The sequence below is a fragment of the Macaca mulatta genome, chromosome 20 (genome assembly GCF_049350105.2).
Source record: "Macaca mulatta isolate MMU2019108-1 chromosome 20, T2T-MMU8v2.0, whole genome shotgun sequence".
In the NCBI taxonomy this organism is placed as follows: Eukaryota; Metazoa; Chordata; class Mammalia; order Primates; family Cercopithecidae; genus Macaca; species Macaca mulatta.
The window spans coordinates 20770749-20792077 of NC_133425.1; the positions used below are offsets into that span (position 1 = coordinate 20770749).

At 42.7% G+C, this 21329-nt stretch overlaps 2 protein-coding genes across 11 annotated transcripts in view; one reads left to right on the forward strand and one right to left on the reverse strand.

The window, feature by feature from the left end:
- The window catches only part of REXO5 (RNA exonuclease 5), a 45753-nt gene extending 43993 nt beyond the window's left edge, over positions 1 to 1760 (forward strand). For all 6 annotated transcript variants that reach the window (XM_077986429.1, XM_077986428.1, XM_077986430.1 and 3 more), the window contains one exon: positions 1493 to 1760. In XM_077986429.1, the coding sequence (XP_077842555.1) occupies positions 1493 to 1568 (76 nt within the window). In that variant the 3' untranslated portion in view covers positions 1569 to 1760. The remainder of the gene's footprint in view (positions 1 to 1492) is intronic.
- Positions 1761 to 6994: 5234 nt separating this feature from the next.
- DCUN1D3 (defective in cullin neddylation 1 domain containing 3) overlaps positions 6995 to 21329 on the reverse strand; it is a 45939-nt gene continuing 31604 nt past the window's right edge. For 3 of the 5 annotated variants that reach the window (XM_077983494.1, XM_077983496.1, XM_077983497.1), the window contains exons 3-4: positions 13934 to 14469; positions 11733 to 12455 (exon numbers count right to left, since the gene is read on the reverse strand). In XM_077983494.1, coding sequence (XP_077839620.1) covers positions 11972 to 12455; positions 13934 to 14364 — 915 coding nt within the window. In that variant the 5' untranslated portion in view covers positions 14365 to 14469 and the 3' untranslated portion in view covers positions 11733 to 11971. 5 annotated transcript variants of the gene reach the window in all.

Consider the following 21329-nt stretch of genomic DNA (forward strand, 5'->3'; position numbering starts at 1 on the left):
CCTGGATGTTCCACAGAGGGTGAAGCCAGAGGAGGAAGTGCTGGGGTCAGGGAGCAAAAACACTTAAGTTGTGACTGAGACAAAGATCCTCAGTCTTTGTCTGAATTTGTTTGACAAGTTAGGAGAATTAAGCCCCTCTGGAAGCAGCAAATCCTGTGGTGAAGAACCTAAACTACTCCTGTCCTTTAAAAGTCACATTCTGATTTCTGTGGACATACTGATCAAACTCAGCAGCAGTAGCATGCATTTCCTCAAGCTATGGAGGCTTGCTGTGTGACTGACCTCTCTGGGCCTTGTTTGTGCAGCTGTGTCCGTGATGGCAGCAGATACTCTTGGGAAACATTGGGAAAAAAGCAATAGCAAAAACAATAGAAGGTTTCCTTAGGCTGGGGTCTTGATGCAGCTCTTAATCCTTACATTTTTGGTAGCTTCTTAAATTAATATTGAAAACAACAGTAATTTATCAAACCCAGGTACTGTGCTAAATACCTTTATATGCATTTTTGGTTGAGGTTGTTAGAATCTTTATTTAACAAGTGGAGAAAAAGTCTCAGATTAAGCAATTTTCCTAGGGTCACATAGCTAGTAAGTGCATAGTCAGGACTTGTACCCTGATGGTGTGTCTGACTCCAAAGCAACTCTCCTGCCCTCAAAGCTCTAGTTCTCCATACACAAAAGTCTAGTGTTTGAATGTTTAAGTTCAGACATCAGGTGGAGACAGATTCTGTGTTTGTCTTTCCTCATTTCTACCTGCTTTGCCTCAGAGAGCTCCTCAACTCTAACCCAGTTCCATGAATATGAATTACAAGGTGGCAGGGAACTAATAAATGGCTCCTAAATTCAAAGCACCATGCCAGGTTTTTTACAACAAACATTATTAAATAAGTTAATGTTTTGTAATGTTTTTTAAACAGCCCCCGGCAGCTAGCAGGTGCTACAAAAGTATGGAATGAACAAAGACTAAGACGCTTTAACAGCAACTTGTAAGGGCTCTAATGACAGATTGCTATTATTGATATGCTGGTTCTGTCACTTAACAGTTGTGTGACTTGAGCAAGTCATATAATGTCTATGAGCTTGTTTATTTTTTAAATGAGGATAACACTTGTACCTACATCAGTGAGCTGTTTTGAGGATTAAATGAGACAAGTGCTTAGAACAATTCTTGGCATGTAGTAAGTGCTCAGTGTATGTTTGCTATTGCCGATAGTCTTCACCAAAATCCCTGTGAGATAGTAATTTAAATATTTCATAGTTTATAGATATGCCTCATATCTCCTAATTGGTAAAGGTAGGATTTGAATCTAGACCTGACTCATCAGTGCTTTTTCCATTAAACTATCTTCAGCAGGCAGCTTTCCATAAACCTTCCTGCCCTTGCCCCATGGCACACACACACGTACTTGGAAAAACATCTTCTCTAACTAGGCATTTATAACCATTCATTCAACCTTATGGATAAAAACCTACCTTTGTTTCTTATTTATTGCAGCACTCATGGTTCACTCTCTGGCCTAGGACTGATGGGAATAAAAGAGGAAGAAGAAAGCACAATCTCAGGCCTGTGATCATGAGTCGGCCTGCCATGTTTCCATGTGCCATTTCTTACCCCTTGTAGGCAATGGCAAAGAATGTGGTCAGGCTGTAGTCTCTCCAACCAGCAGACAGCTGTTGTGGAAACTTGGTGTAGCAGCTAAAAGAGTTTAGTTTGTTTATATGGCATGTATAAGTTTTCAATAAATGCCTAAAGTTCAAGCATAGTATGGGGGTGTCCACAGATTGTTTCTTTGTGTCATTGAGTTTATGTGCATAGGCGTGGTAGCAGGTACTCACTCCATGTAGCACCCCTGTTACGTGGTATATTCTGGTAAGGAAACCAAGAGGACTGACTTCTCTGCAGAAAACCAACCAATTAGACAATTTGTCAAAGTTGTAATGTCTGTGAAGCAAATTTCTTTAAACTGTTTTCTTATTGACAGCTCTTATAAAATTGAAGGGCAATGATAGGCTGAACTGAAAAATCTGGCAAGTCCACCAGGCAGTGGAGTGGAAGATTCTTTTAGTTTTTTTAAGCAGCCCTGGAAACCCCTTCCATTCCACGTTTAGGAATGCTTCCCTTCAGAACATGACTGCAGTGCCACCCTTCACCAGTAGGTGCCTCCATCACACCATCTCTCCCCCTAGGAACTGGAAACTTGAAATTCAGTAAAAGCCGTTTTAATCAACTCTCAAACTGGTAACAATCTGTGTTGGAAAGGACATGGGGCATAGGCACCCAATTCCAAAACTAGTAGAGATATTAACTGCCCTCCAGAAAAGATGAACCTGGCATACAGTATGTATCATACCCAAAAACCTCGTAAATTTCTCCATACACTGAGACCCTGTAATTCTACAGCATTGTCCTAGGGTACTAGGATCGTTACACAAAAACATGTAATGAAGGAGATATCACAGGGTTATTACAATGGAGTTATAGGTAGCCAGTTCTAAAGTGTGTGTGTGTGAGAGAGTAAAATCTTCAGTGAAAGAGATCTTCAAGAAGGAGGCAGTAGACCTCTAGATCCAGAATGCTTGACTTTGAATCCCAGCTTTTTAAATCATTAGCTGTGTGAACTTGAATAAATTACTTAATATTTCTGTGTCTGGAATAATGGTATGTATCCCAGAGGATTACAGATTAGTAAGATTATGTATTCACAGTACTGTATATTATTTGTTGTATGAAGTCTGGAGGGATACAGAATAGCATGTAGTTTGAGTCCACTTTTGAGGGATACAGAATAGCATGTAGTTTGAGTCCACTTTTGTAGGAGAAAATATACAAAGTTATACATAGGCTTCTAACAAAACCTGCAAGGCTATATGCCAAAATGTTAACAGTATTTATCTATGGCTAGTGGCATTGACAAATTAGGTTTTAACAAATGCTTTTCTGTTGTAGACTTGATTTTTTTCTTAAACATTCAACATACATTGCTTTTATAATTGGAAAATAATTCTTAACAGCTGCTGTCAGGAGAAGAAAAGAAGAAAAAGATAATTCTACTTAAAATTAACTCTTAGGGTTGGGCAGTTGGAGCAGTGTTTCCTGTAAATGTAGCTTCATAAGATCTGGTTCTATATGAAAGTTTAAATGTAGCTTCTGTAAGATCTGGCCCTATATGGAACCAGAACTGAAGAGCTTGACTTGGGGTCAGACACTGCAACTTGATTCAAGTCCCTTCATCAGGAGGAAAGTTCCCTAGGTGAACTGCCAACTTCTGCTGCAAGGCCCTGAGAACTTGAAGCTGACAAGTGTTGTTGGGTTCCTTCCTGCCCAGCTGAGCTCCAAAGCTGTGAGAGCTTAGCTGCTGTTTACCTCTTGAGGCTGAAGTCTTCAGAGACAAATTAAGTGCCTGCCTTGAATATGAACAGGCCTGGGTTGGAGCTTCACCTACCACACACACCTGAGTATTTTGGGGCAAGTCACTTAACCTCATTTGAGGCTATTTCCACAGCTGTGTAAAATGAGGAAATAACTACTTTTGATTATTGAGACATTTGTGGAAAATGACACAGTAATGCACTATGTGTGAATTATTTTCCCTCTCTGGGCCTGTTTCCTCACCTTTAAAATGGGGGAAATTAGTACTTCATAAGGTTATGAGGATTAAACTAGGAAAAGTCAAGATTGAGTGCTGAATAAATGAGATACTATTTTACTAAGGATCATCTCCCTGTACCAAGAGCACTCCACTTGCTCCCAAGAATAGCCAAGGCCATCTTTTTCTTAGGAGAAAGGGTAGGGCTGGAGGTTTCCCCAGGGATCCAACTCCAGAACTCTGCAGAGATGGGCCTGCACTACAAGGCCTCTGAGACTTCAGTCTGCACACTCTGTTCTTTCGCCTGATGCTCCACCTTTTGGAAGCCAAAGCTGCCAACTTGGCCTCTTGCAAAACACACATTCCATTCATAAGTGCGTTTGTGCATTTTTCCTCCCACACCCTTCTAGGCAGCCAGTGCAGAGCTGCCAAGGCAGCTGCTGGAGAAGCAGCTTCTTATGGAGGAAAAGCAACTCCAAGGGCTTTTACAGAACTCATGGTTTAGGCTTTGAACACATTACTCCCATTTTCTGGTCTCCTTGCCCATAGTGGGGTTGTTCATTTCCTTTTGCCCCCCTTTCTGTAAATAACCTCTTCCCTATTATAAAGGAAACCTATTAATGAAAATTTGAAAAATACAGAAAAATTTAAATCACAACTGATCCCACCATCAATGGTCAATGACTGCCAATATTTTATAATCGATCAACTTTTTCCATGATGATAGAAATTCTATTATTCAAAAGCAGAGTATAACATTCTAGCATTGATGTATGCCATAATTTCTAAAGCAGTCCCTTTTGTTGACATTGAAGTTGTTTCCAAATGATGCTGCTGGTGATATCCTTGCACATACATCCTTGGAGATTTTTTAGGAAGAAATCTCACATGCTTTTAACTCCAGAAAGGCTTTTACTGTTTACTAGCATAGATTTGCTTCAAATTTTTGCCAATATAAGTTTTTCATTGTATATTTAATTCTACTTATTTGAATACCCTTTAGATTGGCATCCTGCTTTTTTCCCCAGAAGCTTTTTGGTAAATTATTTTTCCTAAGTGAGTTGTTCATATCCTTTGCCATTTTTCTGTTGGGAAGCCAGGTCCTTTTCCATACTGATTTAAGAGCACCTTATGGATTCACTATAGTGTCCATTTATAAACTATTACAAAATTTTAGTTTGCTTTTTAAGGTACATCATTTTATGTTTAGTCTTTTGTGATTTCTTCTATTTGCTTTTCTGCTTAGAAAGCCCTGACTGATCTCTGGATCCAATGACAAGTTTATATATTTCTAATGATTTAATGTCTATACTTCATAGCCTTATTTTTCTTGGAATTTATTTTGGCATGTAATAACTTACTCCCAAATATTTAGATAATTTTACCCAATTATCTAGCTTTACTTACCCAATAAAGGACGAGGCTCCTTTATCATATAAGTCCACGTGTATACTAGGGCCAGCATTCATGTTTTCTGCTGTCTTGTCATGTAGTAGTACCACACTATTGTATAGCTCTATAATGTACTAGCAGTTTTAGCAGCACCACCCCAGATAAGCACAGGGCCCATGGAGAGTACCCATCAGCATGGATTACAAAACACTGTAGAGTTCAGATGCTTTGCTGCTGACTGCACTGGTGCTGCTACATTCCACCAGGACTTTTTTAGCACCCCTGAGTCAAGAGATGGGATAAGGGTCAGAACACTGGACAGAAGATTAAACTCAGGTAGGAGCCTTATATTTTTAAGACAGGGCATCCTCAGAAGTTGACATAAAGGAAAGGAAATGGAAAGGTTAGGCAAGCTCCCTAATCTTATCAGGCAGACTAACCCTTTTTGACCTACGTCAAAACTGAGAGCTAGAAGGATGACTCCCAGAGCCAATCCAGCCATGTGCTTCAGCAACTGGATTTGAAAGGAAGGAAGAAGCCAGTGTTGCAACTTTCATACTCCTCCGACCCCGAGCACTACCTTCAGTGCACCTTTCTTGCTAGAAAGCATTCCATGTGCAGTTAAGCTCATCTGGTAACTAAGTGAAGTTGTTTGCCCATCATCTAATTGAAAATTGGATTTTAGCTGTAATCTATACAGCCTGTGACGGCAGCACTTTGAATAGCCCAGGCTCTATACAAGCCCCCAAGTCAGTATCCTTCCACTTTATTCCCCAAACCTATTTATAAGGCTCTGGCTGGGCTCCGTAACGCAGAAGTGCCAAAGCACAGAAGAAACAAGCCCACGAGCCAACTGGGGAATGCTTTAGAGGCATACTTTTTAAGTGAGGAAAACATCACCCCTTAGATTTCCTTCCAGCCCCCACCGGGTCCTGTCCTTAGTAATGACAGAGGAAGAGAAAGAGTTCCAGTTCATTGAGGAAATCTCAGAAACCTCTCCATAATCAGAGAATGTAGACATGACTTCCAGAGCCTCTGCAACTGAAAAGTACACCTACTCCTACCACCATATTTATTTTACAAAATACCAACATGAGGCTGGGAATCTTTGGGGAGGCCATCAGGGCCTCCATGAAAGAAATGTGTAAGATGACCACTCAAGAGCTTTCCTGAATATAAACAAGTAGGCAGAAAATACAATGGAAGGAAGCTAAGGGTCTTAAGTGGTCTAATCATCATACATCTAGAGTGTTAAGAGGCAGATGGGAATCACAGGGATCACGTTAGTCTGAGCTTCTTCCCCCATCCCCAATTTGGCACAGAGGAAAATTAAGCCCCTAAGAGGGGCTGTGACTTGTGAAAGGTCATGTATGACCATGCCAACCCCCCTCTCTTATTCTCTGGTTTCCCTGCATTACTCACCTAACATTCCTTTGGACAACCTTAAAAGAGCTTGTAATGTTTGAGCACTTATGTGTCATTGGGACTTTATCAAGACTTTTAAAATTCTAGCACTCTGATGGAAGCAAAAGCCTTTTAATTTTGCAGATGAGTAAAAGGAAACTTAGAGGTTCACTAACTTGCCAAAGGTCACACAGCAGTGGCACTTGAGTTTAAGCCAGATACAGCTCGTTTCCTTTGCCTTAATCACTGCCATACTGTTAAATCTAGGGGTCATGCATTTAACACAGTGCTCAACTTCGCTTTTTATTCCTCATGAGAATTCACATTAGTTGCTAAGGTAAGACTATTTAGGCAGTGGCCCTGTGAAGACTTATTTGCTCTTTGCCTCTGAGCACTAAGACCCTCAAAAGCCACTCTATTAAGCTTGGTATGTGGGAGGTTAACACCCATGTTTGGAGTCTGAGGATCCTGTACTTATCTGGATTGTTTTTCAAAGAATAAAAATTGTCACTCAATATTATGTTGGTAGAAGCTCCCAGTAGGTAAATTTTGCCCCAGAATAAAGTCACTGTTTTTTTTTGTTTTTTGTTTTTTGTTTGTAGAAATATCAATAATCAAGTAAACAAATTTATTAAATCCAACAGCAGGTAACCGTCCAAATAAAAAACATTAAAGGAAAAAATGTAGACATCAAAGACAAAAATGTGTGTAACAAGTCAATAAAAATACTCAAGGGGCCATTTGGAGAGTGCAACAGTGCAGAGAATACAAACAAAAGTATTAACTTTTGTCAAGTTTGTACAACCTCAACAAACAGACACACTGGTCACAAACCAAGAGGGATCCACAAAGGTGGAGGGTCACATGAGCAGTGGACTCATCACCTCAGCGGCTTAAGGCAGGGTATATCTGCGGGACCAATTCATCCAAGCCCCATTTGCCTATTGCTTCACATTCCCCCTTTAAAACCTAGAGTCATATTCATTAGTGCAACAGGTAAGAGCAGTTAATCACAGACGGAGCTGGGGACCAGGGTCAGAGGGAAGACACTTCTCCCAGAGCAAATGTATGCGTGTCGGGGGAATGAAAAACCCCAGCAGCTGCTGAATGGCTTCCTTTGGCAATATCCAAGATTTGTGTTGAAAGGAGCAGGGAAGTTGGATGGGTGGCAGAAGTAGGTATCTATGAGATAGGCTGGGTTTCCAAGAAGAGAAGAATAGGGAGGACATGATGCCCAGCACCTGAATCAGAAGCAGAACCCAATGGTTATGCAAAGCTATTTGAACTATTTTGGCTTCTGCAACCAGTGCTCAAGAATCTATTTCGTCTTTCGAAAAGGGTGAAAACCCCTGCTGATCTTCACCAACATGCAGTCCCAGTCCAGTTTAAACTGGATACGCAATTACAGCTTATCATAGGAATAAACTCTGAAGGGGGGTGGATGGGAACCTTTATATGATCTGAAAACACACTGTGGAGTAAGAGGAGGATCAATGTCGCATTTCATCAGTGAGTCCCAATTAACACAATTCAACAACCTTCATAGTTCTTTCATTTAAACAAGATACTGCTGGAGTCCTCCTCCAAGGAAGACCCATCATTTACCAAGATGTTCAAGTCCCCTAAGGAAGACCTTTGTCAGTTACCAAGATGCTCAAGTCATAGCTAACCAAACATGAGAGACAAGAAAAATAGCAAAGCAGTCAAGTAAAAGGCAACAAAAACCTAGCAGCAGCTTTCTTCCATGCCTTAACCTTATAATTGCATAACTGAGTCTACCTTTTGGGCTTCACTGCACTGAAGACCTCATTTGGAATCTGGCAAACCAAACACTCCTAAATATATAGGTTGGTGTAAAAGTAATTGTGGTTTTTGCCATACTTAATGGCAAAAACATACATAAAGTATGGCAAAAACTTACTTTTGCACCGACCTAACAGATCTGTTTTGGTTTGTAAACTTTTAGACAAGTTCTTATCCCAGTAACTTCCCACCACCGTTCAATACAATTTGGCATAGTATGTAGCACATGAGGCCATCAAGTGTACTATGGGGTCCCACACCCTGCAGCCTCCAGCATTCGGCACCAGCCCCTGGAGACCAGTACTGCTTCAAAGACTAATACTGTGTGGCTTAATCCTTTCTCCCTTTCCAAAAACACTAGTTTCTGCCTTCCTTGGGGAAGTTTAATACTGAAAACACTGCCTTGTATGTTTTCAATTGTTATTTTCCTGGGCCCAGGGGTTTGGTTAAAATTTAGATCTTTACCCAGCTCTAGATTCATCTTCCCTTATCAGAGGGGCAGACATGGGTTCCTGGACCCAACTCACACAGGTAGGCAGCACTTCAGCTGCTGAGACTACGAGCTGAAGCATAGCAAAGCCGCTTACAGGAGGTAGGGTTAAGAATGATACATTGAGATTTGGCAAAGATGGGGGAAAGAGCAATTCAATGAAGCAGCACGTCATCTCACACCATCTTTCTAATAAATTGCTAAAGAAACATCACAAAAGCTTACAAAGCCATTTGTCAAAACCGAGTTGTTTCTTATTTCCCAACACACAGTTTGTTGTCGTCCTCAGATGTTGCCAATTTCCAAAGTGGCATCCACATCCTGCCCCTCTCCACATCACCCTGATGTTCTATTGCTAAGCAAGGAGTGTACTGGCTTACCTGAGGGGCACACATTCAGCCTCTTACACAGACTTACCACTCATTAAGTGGCAAACCTATTTCTAGGTTGAAGGGAACAAGGCTTTTCATTTCCCAGAAGTATAACTTTAAACCCTACACACACCTCACCTTGGATCCCTTTGCAGAAAAACTGCATTTCTTGTGGTCATGAAAGAGTCAAGCATTGGCCCAGAGCGACTGCAGAAGCTTGAAATCTTTGCTGGACATCAAATACTCAAACTTGGAAGGAACTTGTAAGTTCCTCCCTGACTGCTCCCTTTTCTGGCTTCTCATTTGCAAATGGATCAATATAACCAAAAAATAACTAAATGGCTTTTTTGGTGGGGGATGAGGAGGCTAAATAGTTAATTTAAAAAACAACAAAATCCACCCACTCTAGTACACGTAATGCACGGAATGTCTTCTTAAAGGGTGGGGAAGGAACCTAGTTTCTCTACTCAGGGTCCTGGGCTGCCTCCCTCTTTTGCGCACCTCTCTCTGATACACCCTGATCTGGGATGGAAAGGGCCTTACCTGGCCAAGTGCAGCCTGCCTTTTCCCTCAGTCAACCACTACCCAATCCAGAACCGAGGAAAATGAGTTGCAAACTGCTTAATGAAACAGCAGTCTTTTTAAAACCTCAGTCTGGGTACCCAGCTACAGCTGATCCCACAGAACCTGCTGGAAACCCTGGAGACTTACTCCAGAGCCTTATTTAGCTAGAACAGAAGCCAGGCATCTGGCCCAAGATCCCCTCCAGCTTTCTAGCAGTACTATATCGTGAATGATCTTAAAGTTTCCCATTTGCCCCTCTGAAGGAGGAACTGTCAGGTTTAGGATTAAAAAAAAAAAAAAAAAAAAAAAATTCCAAGTATGTTCCTTATAGTCAATATCAATTTTAGAAAAATACTGACTGCCAAAACTATTTAATAACCCTTAAGGTGGGAGCCCAGAGCTATAAGGCTGCTCACAATGGAACTCAAAACATGCAATTCCTGCCCAGGCTGAGAAACATACCTGGGACACAGCGGGGTATTAGGTTAGGGGAAAAACCTCCAAATGTTTAATAGACAAAGTTTCATTACCTCAAGAGTATAAATATTTTTCTAAGTTTTTATTTAAAAGATTCCCTTTTTAATCTGTTCCAAAGTGTTGGTAGCTGAACTATACAAGTTCCTGCCACCCATCCTTCCAGTACAGTTTTCTGAGGACATACTTTTTAAATGGAAAAATAACAGGAGGACCCTCTAACTGAAACCAGGTAGGACCAGAGTCAGTTCCTCAGGCCCCTGCGGCAGTCTGGCCAAAGCTGGCCTTATGAAGCGAGCGCTTGGAGAAGTCTGGGGAACCAGGCCCTCCCTCTTGTGAGGAAAGGGCTGAGCAAAACTCATGTTCTCTTTAGTGAAAATGGTCCAAATTCAGATCCAAAAGCCTCCATTATGGCTTTCCCTGGCACTCTTCTTATACTTTATACATTGAAGGCAGCTCCCTCTTTTATGGCCAGTATAAGCAGGCAAAGAAACAAAGGAATATAGATACATATATGTGTATATATATATATTTTATATAGGTAAAATATATACATATTTTATATATGTATATATACATATTTGGGGGTAGGGAAAGGAGAGGAGGGTCATGTAAACCTAAACAGTCATCACATTACCCCAAATGAGCCTGACTTTAACAAAAAGATAATAAATAACTCCTGGGGGTTAAGTGACAACATGGGTGCAGCAAGAAGGGAAAGGGCACAAATTTAACTATTAAATACACTTTGATATTTGTTTGGCAGAGTTCAGGCCAACCCCAGGCTTCTGCCCTTGCCAGACAAGTAAGCTGATGATATTCAAAGAAAAAAATAAAAATATTAAAAAAAAAAATTCAAGCAGAGCTCCATACCACAGTTTTCCTTCAAGTCAGTTGGCCGGCAGGCAGTTTCCCGACCACCAGGAACAGAAACTTTGGCTCCAAGGTAAATGAAACAAACAAACAAAAAAAAGTATTTCCACTTACAACATGAAAATACAGAAACTTCATCAAAGAAAGAAAACTATCAAAGAAGTCTACTTCCAGCAAAACTGAGGTAGCACTGCTTTCTCTGCATTCAATGCTTAAGTGGTTCTCAGTACAACACATGTTCTTACAAAATGCTCACTTGACTGACAGGTGCAGCATGTTGATGGAAAAACTCAACATGAAATGCAATAGGTCAAAGAAGGAATGAGCAAGAAGTGAGGGAGATCAGGGTTCTGGATAAATTAGCTTAAAAGGGGGTTGTTACCAGACTACACATGCTCTTGGCTGGCCTTGGCTCTCCAAGAGTCTAAATCGCCTGGGAATTAATGCAATGTGGTTAACAGTTAACACTGCTATTCAAATCTGTGTAAATCTTTAAAAATAATTATTACAACCTAAATTCAACCATGTAAACAGCACTACACACAGTACAGACCTGCCCTGAAAAACAATATGCAAAACTGAGATCTGGCACTGCATCATTTTGTCATGTTAATTCAACCTAACAGTCCCATCCCCTCCCTGCTCTATGCCCTCCCCTACCGGAAAAAAAAAAAAAAAAAAAAAAAAAAAAAAAAAAAAAAAAAAAAAAAAACCTAATTTGTGCAAGAAATGGCAGGCTTATTCTATCTGAAGGCTTCAAAAAAAATACACAACATGTAACCAGGTTCAAATATTCTGGGAGATCCCCCCCAAAAAGGAAATAACCAAAATAACCAAAAAAATGAAGAAAGTGCCTAAAACATGATACAGCATTTTAGAGCCCTTTCAGATACAAGGCAGAGAAAGGTGTAAAGTAGAAAATATCCGGATCTTCAGTAATTTCCAAAATGGTCCAATTCCTCTGTTGGCTGCAGGGCAGCTGGCAGATCCTTGCTGCTGCTCCTGGGACAGAGCCATTAAGTCTGCTCCTCGGGACACAAGCCCTCGGGCCCTGAGCTGAGTGCACCTCTCCCTTCCCCTTCTCTTTTCCTTCGCTCCATTTCCCACTCCACAAAGGTGTCAAAGAGACTTGGCCAGGCCTCATCTTCACTGTAGTTGCTGAGGTCAGGGCCAATCACCTGAGTGAAGTTAAGGAACATGTTCCAAGTGTCCCGGGAGATGCCCTTGATCCCCGAGGGGTTCTCTGTTAGGAAGTTTAGCCATTGGTCCAATACCGGAGGATTGTTCTGGGTAAAGACTAGTTTCCACAGGGCAATGGCTATTTCCCGATGCAGTGACCGCTGCCCTTCTTCAGAGTCCAGGCCAAACTGAAATGTAAACCGGTAGAGATCCTTGAATTTATCCTCTTGTTTGGCTTCTGTTAAGAGGCTAGGGAACCGTGCACAGATTCCGTCAATGCTGTCTGCACTTATTGCTTTGCAGCCATCAAAAAACTCCTTCCTGCAACAGAAAGGAAAAGGACAATTAATAATTATAAACTGTATTATTTACAGGCAATATACATAGTGATTAAGAGCAGGGCTTTCAGGCCAGATGGTCTGGATTTGAATTCTAACTCCTTCAACTAATTAGTCCTATTTCCTTATTTGTCAAATGGTAAAAATAACACCTTACTTCAAAGGGTTTTGGTGAGGACTAAACAAATTACTATTCTGCTTCTAACAGTGCCTGGCACACAGTTGGCAGCTGATAATGGTTCATTTATTCATTCATTCATCTTCCCAAAGCTAAACTCAAGTCTCCTGCTCCCTGCCCTGTTTCCCGCTCTGCAATAGTGATTAAGCTGCGGATTCTTTCCTTCCAGAGGCGGAGGCTTCCTGCTTCCCTTCTGATTCTCTATGGGTTGTTTGTTTGGGGTACACTTTTAGTGACTGCAAAGGGAGACTTCTGGAGCCAAGGATTCTGAACCTGGGTAATTCTATCACCAGAGATCAAAATTCTATCATTAAAAAACAAAAATTATGTATTTTTAACATCTATACAATGCTTTCAGCTTACAGCATGGTCTCACATTGATCATCTTCTCAGGGACAGTAGCATCTGCTGAAGAGGTGAGGCCTCTGAGGTCTGGAGGATAACCTTCCTGGGGTGGGGGCATGCAAACTACAAATTGTATGGCTGGGTCTCAAAGTCAGTTCTTATTCATAACCCCATGTTCTACAAACCACATTCTATAGGGACACATGACCAGAACAATATGCACAGCTACTGCTTAGTAACAGGCCAACTGACCTTGTTACACACAGGCCTGGCCGCGGGCGGGCAATACGCTAAGTACTAGAAACGCAAGTGGCTTCGTGGAGGGAGAGAGGCATATCCCCTCCCCAGAGGCACTTACTGTATTGGTACTCACAGCGCCTGGCACATGCTGGGCATACAATAAATACTGAGTGACACGTAAAGGAGTAAAAGAAAAGAAAGGTCCAAGGCAGCAGTGGGGCTGAGCAGCAACTTGGCCACCTGGTTCACCCTGGCTTATTCCTCATTTAAGGCAAAGATGAGCAGTGACCAGTTACTGAGAAGCTGCCAAATAATGCTAGGATAGGCCTGAAATTTGACCTATGAATTAGGCAAAGGCATTATTCTGCACAAAAAAAACAAAACAAAACATGGGGTACACATTAGAACCAGACATGAATCTTTATCAAAATCAAAATCCAAATGCCCGGGCCTTCCCCGCTGAGATTCCTATTTAGTAGGTCTGCTGCAGAGCCAGGGAGATACATTTTAAACCTTTAGAGTCCAGAGGGGCTTCTCAGCATCATAACCACAACTTGGCTCAAAACATTTAAGCTTTAGAGAACCTGATCAGAAAAATAAAAACGTAAAAACTTACCCAAAACCCTATGAAGCCAACCCAGTCCTATCCTAGCTGGGTACCACTGCTCACCTGGTGACACAAAGTGTTTGTGACTGACCTGGTGAATTTGCACATGGTTGCAGCCTGGAACTTCCAAGCCAAGAGCAGCACTCGAAATTCTGTGGGGTCGACACATAGGTCATTGCAAAAGCGCTCCATGCCTTCCTCCAAAATTGCATCTTCCCGCTCATCCTTGTAGCGCCTGAACAGTTCTTCCAACCTCTGCAAGGAAGACTCCTCGGCATTGGACTTGGACTCCCTCCCAGCATCTCCCGAGGACGTCGGCAGCTGGCAGGCCTCAGTGGCAGCCTCAGCCTTCTTGGTCCCGTTGACAAGGATATCTCCACCTGGCTTGCCACAGGGTGGTACCTGCTCCTCACGGTGGCCTGCACCCCGCCTGCTGTGTGACTTGTTGCTGGGGTCACGGTCTCCATTCTTGCTGCCCAAGGTCGATGAGGGATTCTTACACTTGGTGACACACTGGCCCATGGTGCTGGTGGCCCGGCCTCTAGAGTGGCCCCCTCTGGATCGGATGCCCTCGCTGCCACTGGCCCATGTACCTCAACATGCCATCAGCCAGAGGAGCCAGCCAACCTGGAAGGAAGTTAGAAAGCCATCACCTCTGGGCAGGGGAAATGGGGTACGGACCCTACCTTCTAGGGTGCGCAGTGGTTCACCACTCTATTTCCGTAAGCCAACAACAAACCATGGGAGAGACCCTGAGTGCATCATCTCCTTCATAGGCCAGTTCTGTAACTTCACCTTGGCGACACAGTGGTTGGGGCACATATGGAGAACCAATGAGGAAAATTCCTAAAATCCTTAAGGTAACATAGATTTCAAAGAGGCTGATTCATATGTAGAATGCATCAAAGACTACAGTTTGACAGAAATATTCCAGAGGAAATCTGTCTTGCCAACTTGCCATCACATAAGAAAAGTTATTTGGACCTGGATTAAGCCAGAAGGCACAAAGGAACGGTTCATCTTCTAATTCCTAATGCCAACATTCTCAGATTTTCTTTTTAAGTAGGATGAGTAGGGAGGAGGGGTGGCCATATTCAGAACAATAGTCTCATAATGCCCTAACGATGAGGTTGTCAAGACTACAAGCAGGGGCCTAAGCCAAGCAGAAAAATGAAATTTGCCTCTGATCTCTCCAGATGCCTTTCTGGGCCTATCCCACATAGTAGGTGAAATGCCCTTTCTCTGCCCTACTCCATCCACCTGTAGAAACCATCCACCAAGCCTGTACTCCACACCAAGTTTCCCAACCGAGGAGCTTCTTTTTCTCCCCCAGGTCCTCAGCAAGGCTGTACTTAGAATGCAAGCCAAGTTCACAATAAATGTGATTGTCCTATAGGGCCTATAGGCTGAGTCTTCCAAAGAAGTGTGTCTCCACTTTAAAAGAAGGACTGGGACCAGTTGCAGTGGTTCACATCTGTAATCTCAACATTTTAGGAGGCCAAGGTGGGTAGGCAGATAGCTTGAGTCCAGGAGTTTGTGACCAGCCTGGGAGACATAGCAAGACCCTGACTCTACGAAAAATAGAAAAAATTAGTCAGGTGTGGTGATGCACACCTGTACTCCCAGCTGCAAGGGAGGCTCAGGTGGGAGGATCAACTGAGCCCAGGTCAAGGCTGCAGTGAGCTGGGATAGCACCACCCCACTGCAGCCTGGGTGACAAAGTAAGACCCTGTGTAAAAAAATTGAAAAAATTACTGGTATAAAAACAAGCACACAGACCAATGGAACCGAATGGAGAGTCCAAAAATAAGGCCACACATCTACAACCATCTGATCTTCAACAAAGCTGACAAAAACGAGCAATGGGGAAAAGACTCCCTATTCAATAAATGGTACTGGGATAACCGGCTAGCCATATGCAGAAGACTAAGGCTGGACTCCTTTACACCATATACAAAATTCAACTCAAGATGGATTAAAGACTTAAATGTAAAACCCCAAACTATAAAAACCTTAGAAGACAACCCAGGCAATACCATCCTGGACATAAAACCAAGCAAAGATTTCATAACAAAGACACCAAAAGCAATCAAAACAAAAGCAAAAATTGACAAGTGGGATCTATAATAATTAAACTTCAGAGCTTCTGCACAGCAAAAAAAACTATCAAGAGATAGCAAAAGAAACTATGAAGAGATTCCTACAGAATGGAAGAAGAAATTTGCAAACTATGCATCTGACAAAGGTCTAATATCCAGCATCTATAAGGAACTTAAATTTACAAGAGAAAAACAACCCCATTAAAAAGTGGGCAAAGTACATGAATAGACACTTCTCAAAAGAAGACATACATGTGGCCAACAAGCATATGAAAAAAGTTAAATATCACTGATCATTAGAGAAATACAAATCAAAACTACAATGAGATACCATCTCACACCAGTCAAAATGGCTGTTATTAAAAAGTCAAAAAAATAACAGGTGCTGGTAAGGTTGTAGAGAAAAGGGAACACTTATACACTGTTGGTGGGAGTGTAAATTACTTCAACCACTGTGGAAAGCAGTATGATGATTCCTCAAAGAGGTAAAAGCAGAACTACATTAGAACTAGCAACCCCATTACTGGGTATATACCCAGATGAATAAAAACCATTCTGCCACAAAGACACACGAATGCGAATGTTCACTGCAGCATTTATTCACAATAGCAAAGATGTGGAATCAACCTAAGTGCCCATCAGTGATAGACTGGATAAAGAAAATGCGGTCCATATACACCATGGAATGCTATGCAGCCATAAAAAAGAACGAGATCATGTCTTTTGTGGGAACACAGGTGGAGCTGGAGGCTATGATCCTCAGCAAACTAATGCAGGGACAGAAAACCAAATACCACATTTTCTCACTTATAAAGTGGGAGCTAAATGATGAGAACTTATGAACACAAAGAAGGAAATAACAGACACTGGGGTCTACTTGAGGGTGGAGGGTAGAAGGTGGGAGGACGGAGAGGAGCAGAAAAGATAATTACTGGGCTCTGGACTTAATACCTGGGTGATGAAATAATACGTACAACGAACCCCCATGACACTTTACCTGTGTAACAAACCTTGACATTACCCCCAAACCTAAAATAAAAACTAAAAAAAAAAGTTACCAAAAATAAATAAATAAAAATGCTCAGAATATTCAGAAAAAAAAAAAAGAAAAAACTGAAAAAATTGGGAAAAAATAGAAAAATAAAAGAAGGACAGATTTACCCAAATGCAATCTCTAAATGGTAGGATAATTACTAAATAAAAAAGAAAAGTTTGTACTCATACATTACAAACTCATCATGGTGGTTTATTAATTATTTATGTAATTTAAACTTTTTTTTTAAACAAATTGCCAGACATTTCTAAGCCAGAAGCTAGGTGATTTCTCTAAGACGACTCTGGCTACTCAGGACTCTTATTCCTATCTTCAACCAGTTTGTTGGAAAACCCATGTACAATTTAGTACTTATAAAGCTTTGCCAACTGCTATAATGGCAGTCACTGAAATTACGTCGTTAATGAAATGTGGACCAGGAGCCAGAAGTGTAGCAGGAAACAGACACTAAACAGAAGTCAAAGTCAGTCACCCGGGCCTCCCCAGGTCCAGGGAGCTTTCATGGACGTCTATGATCCAAACTGAAAGATCTTAGAGAACGTACAGTGGGACAGAAGGGTGTTTTTTACGAAAGGCTAGAGCTTTAAACTTTGCCTAAAATACCTGGCTTCCTCTAAATAGTGCCTGGATAAATTGGGGGTCGTCTTCAAAAGAAATTCTCTGAGGATAAGCTCTGAGTATACAATAAGTTTAAAATGAAGAGCACAATCATTCCTGTAGTTATTAGAGATTAGTCATATCAAGGCCTGTCCCCTTCTCCACCCGCAAAGAGAACAATGACAAAAATACATGGCCAAACATGCCCTCAAACACTTGTAGTTTTACTTGGGCTTCAGAAATACACTGAAGCTCTTATAAGGGCTTTTGGTATGGAAAATAACCATCCTAAGTTTTTTAAAAGACTTTTCATGCTTTAAGACTACAGCTAGTAAGCCATAAGTACAACTCATTACAATTTCAAATGGCAAGGGGTTAATTCTTGGAAGACCATGGTACAAGGGAAGCAACTGTGTGAGCTGAATTATTTCAAAACAAGGACTGTACCATGTGGAGGGCCTGGTTTCCAGATTTGTGTTTCTAAAGACTAGAATGCTGAAAGAAACAAAAGGCCCAAACTTACACAAACCCCACATGCTCACAGACTGGCAACTCTAATTCCCAGGCACGCTGACTCACCAGGGTTTGCTGCTCAGCTCCTGCTGCTGAGGGAGGCATGGGCACCCAGCGAGATAAGAGGATTTCCTGGCCTCCATCTGACCCACCTACCCCAGGCCACTCACCCCGCCCCCACTGGACAGATGCTTCATCCTAGCAGCTTCCTCCAAATCCTGGCGCCAAGGCCTTCAGGTAGGGACAGAACAGATGGGACTCCCAAAGAGGCCCTAATCCCATTTAGCCAACCAGCCCTCCATGTAAGAGCATCTTTTGATTACCTGACACAGCAGAACCAGCTGAAACCTGAAAGCTTTTAACATGCCCAGCAGATGAAAATAGGGAGAAGAATATCAGTTTCAACAGATAATCAATCAGCAAATGCCTGAAGGTTGGATCCTTCTTCCATTCTGGTCCCTTTCTTTGAAATGCCCCCATTCCATTGAGTGTTGAGGCGAGTGGTGGTCTAAAGCCAGAAGAAAATATCTCCAGATCTGGTGCATATGGTCCCCTGATTACTCCGATTACTGCCCAACAGTACCTTCTTGTGTCTGCCCCCTTCTCTGGGAAGATACTTTTGCTCTCCCAGAGCTTTCCCCAGGCTCAATCACAGTGCCCAGCCCCGTGGCCCAGGCTGGCAGCACTTCAAGTGTTTTAAAGTTGAAGGTCTCCCCTAGACTCACTAGCTGATGGCTAACAGCTAATAATAGCAGTCATCAATTATTGGGCACTTGATGCGGTGCCAGGCGCTATGCTAAGCACTTCTAGGGACAATGAACTCACACATACTCATCACAGCCCCCTTTAAAAACAAGGAAACTGAGGCTGAGGAAACTAAATTACCCAAGATCACACATCTGGATCAAGATACCATGACATTTACCCCTAGGCTAGACTGCAGAGCCCACCCACAAAAGCAGAGCACCTAGAGAGAATGCACGACGGACCGGCCCCAAGTTCAGGAGTGACACCACAGCAACCCCAGAGCAGCAAATCTCACCATCAGTCACTGGAGAGAGAACACATCGTCTGCGCTCGGCGCTCAAGAAGGATCTCCTCCTCACTGCCCTCTCCCCAGGCCAGCCCTGCTGCGATGAACCAGGCAGACACCATGCACCCAGGCTCAGCCCCACCAGACGTGGAAACTAGAATTAGTCCAGATGCCCTAAACCTGTGACGTTTTTGTCCACCAGCAGAGTTAAAAGCTTCAGCTCTGAAAAGGATGCCCAACTGTGCCACTGGCTAATTGTCTGACCCTAATAGAAGCCTGAATTTCCTCAGTCTGCAAAATGGTATCTGCCTGACAGAGCTCTTGAAAGGATTCAGTGAGGAAATGCAGATAAAAGGTACATGGCTTCAGAGAAAACACTTGATACGACAGCTGTTACTGTATTAGTAGTATTAGTAGCTCAGTAGTATCTGGTTAGCCTGTTGGAAGTCCCAACTTACTCCATCTGAACAATGGGCTCCCAGCCTCAGATTCCACAGGCCCAGCTGGCCAGGACTTCCTACCCCTGCACTGAGTCACTGGCCCAGGGCTTGTTCCAAAACCGATTATCTTGCCACAGCACTGATCCTACTCAAATACACCACTACCCAGTAATGCTTGGAGGATCAGACTCTCTACAACACAGGATTTCCTTATGATGGATCCTGAATAAAATCAAGCTGAGTATCTGCTGTGCCCAATGGACAATGAATTGCTATGCCCAGTCCCTAACCTGGAGCAGGCTTTCAGCCAGTTCCAAACTCCTTCCCCTCTCCACTTAGTCCCCACTCTGCAGATCTGCAAAAGAAAGGATGTCTAGCTCTCCACTCAGTTACTAATTTAATGGAACTGCCTTCCCAGTTGGTCCTCCTCCCCATCACTGCCACCTCTGAAGTGGACAGCCTAAGCACAATCTGGACATCCCGGCACTAAATTTTCAACAGCAACAGAACATTATTAGTCATGAATATAATTTTGTATTTGTTAGGTCATTACGAAAGCTATATATAAACGTAGCTCTGTGAAGCAATTACCCCATTTTACAGGAAACTAAACGGAGACACACCAAGGTCAAGGAGCCTATCTAGGAACGCAGGAAACAGAAGCACAGTGATGAAGAGGATGAGCTCAGACAAACCAAGACAAACCATTGCCATTGCCATGGCAATCTCACCAAATAACTGGAACTGTCCATATGGAACTTTAAAACGGGGCAGCTGTACCTCAAAGCACTATTGGGTAGAATAAATGAGATAACGCATGTAAATGCTCTGCTCAATACCTGACTCACAGAAAGCATTTGGTTGGTAAGTGTTAGCCTCTATAATAGTTATAATTATTGTCACAATGTTGGTGACAGAATCATTTCCCTTCTCCTAGAACAGTGCTCTTTTTAGGAGCCAGCCCGTATCTCCCGTGGCGATTCAGGTCTGCTCACAATAAGTGACCATTCTCCTGCATCAGCAAGGGTCACAGATGGGTTGAATGGAGCCAGAGACAAGGAGGGATGCGGAGAAAGAAAAAGCAGGAGAAAGAAGGAAAAAAAAAAAAAACCCCACAAACTGGGGAAACCTATTTCTAGCCTTTTTTTTTTTCTTTTCCACTTATAGCTTTGAATGTTTACCTGAAAGACCAAAGAGAGCAGCTCTGCTCAGCTTCTGCTGGACCAAGATCAGCCTCCAGCTTCTCTCCCTCAGTCTCAGCCCAGCTGCTCTGCCTCTCCCTCCCTCCTCTGCACATCAGTCTCCAGACTCTTTCCTCCCCTGTGCCAGCGCTGGCCGCTGTTCCTGGGGATGGGCTTGGCTGGCTGCCTGGTCCTAGGCCTGGAGCAGCCACTGCCTGGCCCAAAGGGCAATCCCAGAGGCCGCAGTCCCTGGGTTGCTCTAGCTCCAAAGAGGGATTAGGAAGTTGCTCCTATCTCCTAGGCAGACCATGAAATGACAACCAGGCAAGTCCCTATCTTCTAGGGGCTTACTCTCAACTGCGTCTTACAGAACAGAACCACCACAGAGGACAAACCCACACTGAGACTCCGTACAAATGTAGACAGGAGAAGGAGAGAGAAGTGTGAACCACTATTACAGAAAGAAAGGCAGAGAGGGACTGGGGACGTGAAATCAGTATCTGTGGAGCCTGGGGCTACATGCTTCATATTCATCATCACCTTCAGGCCTCCCAACAACCTCAAGAAATG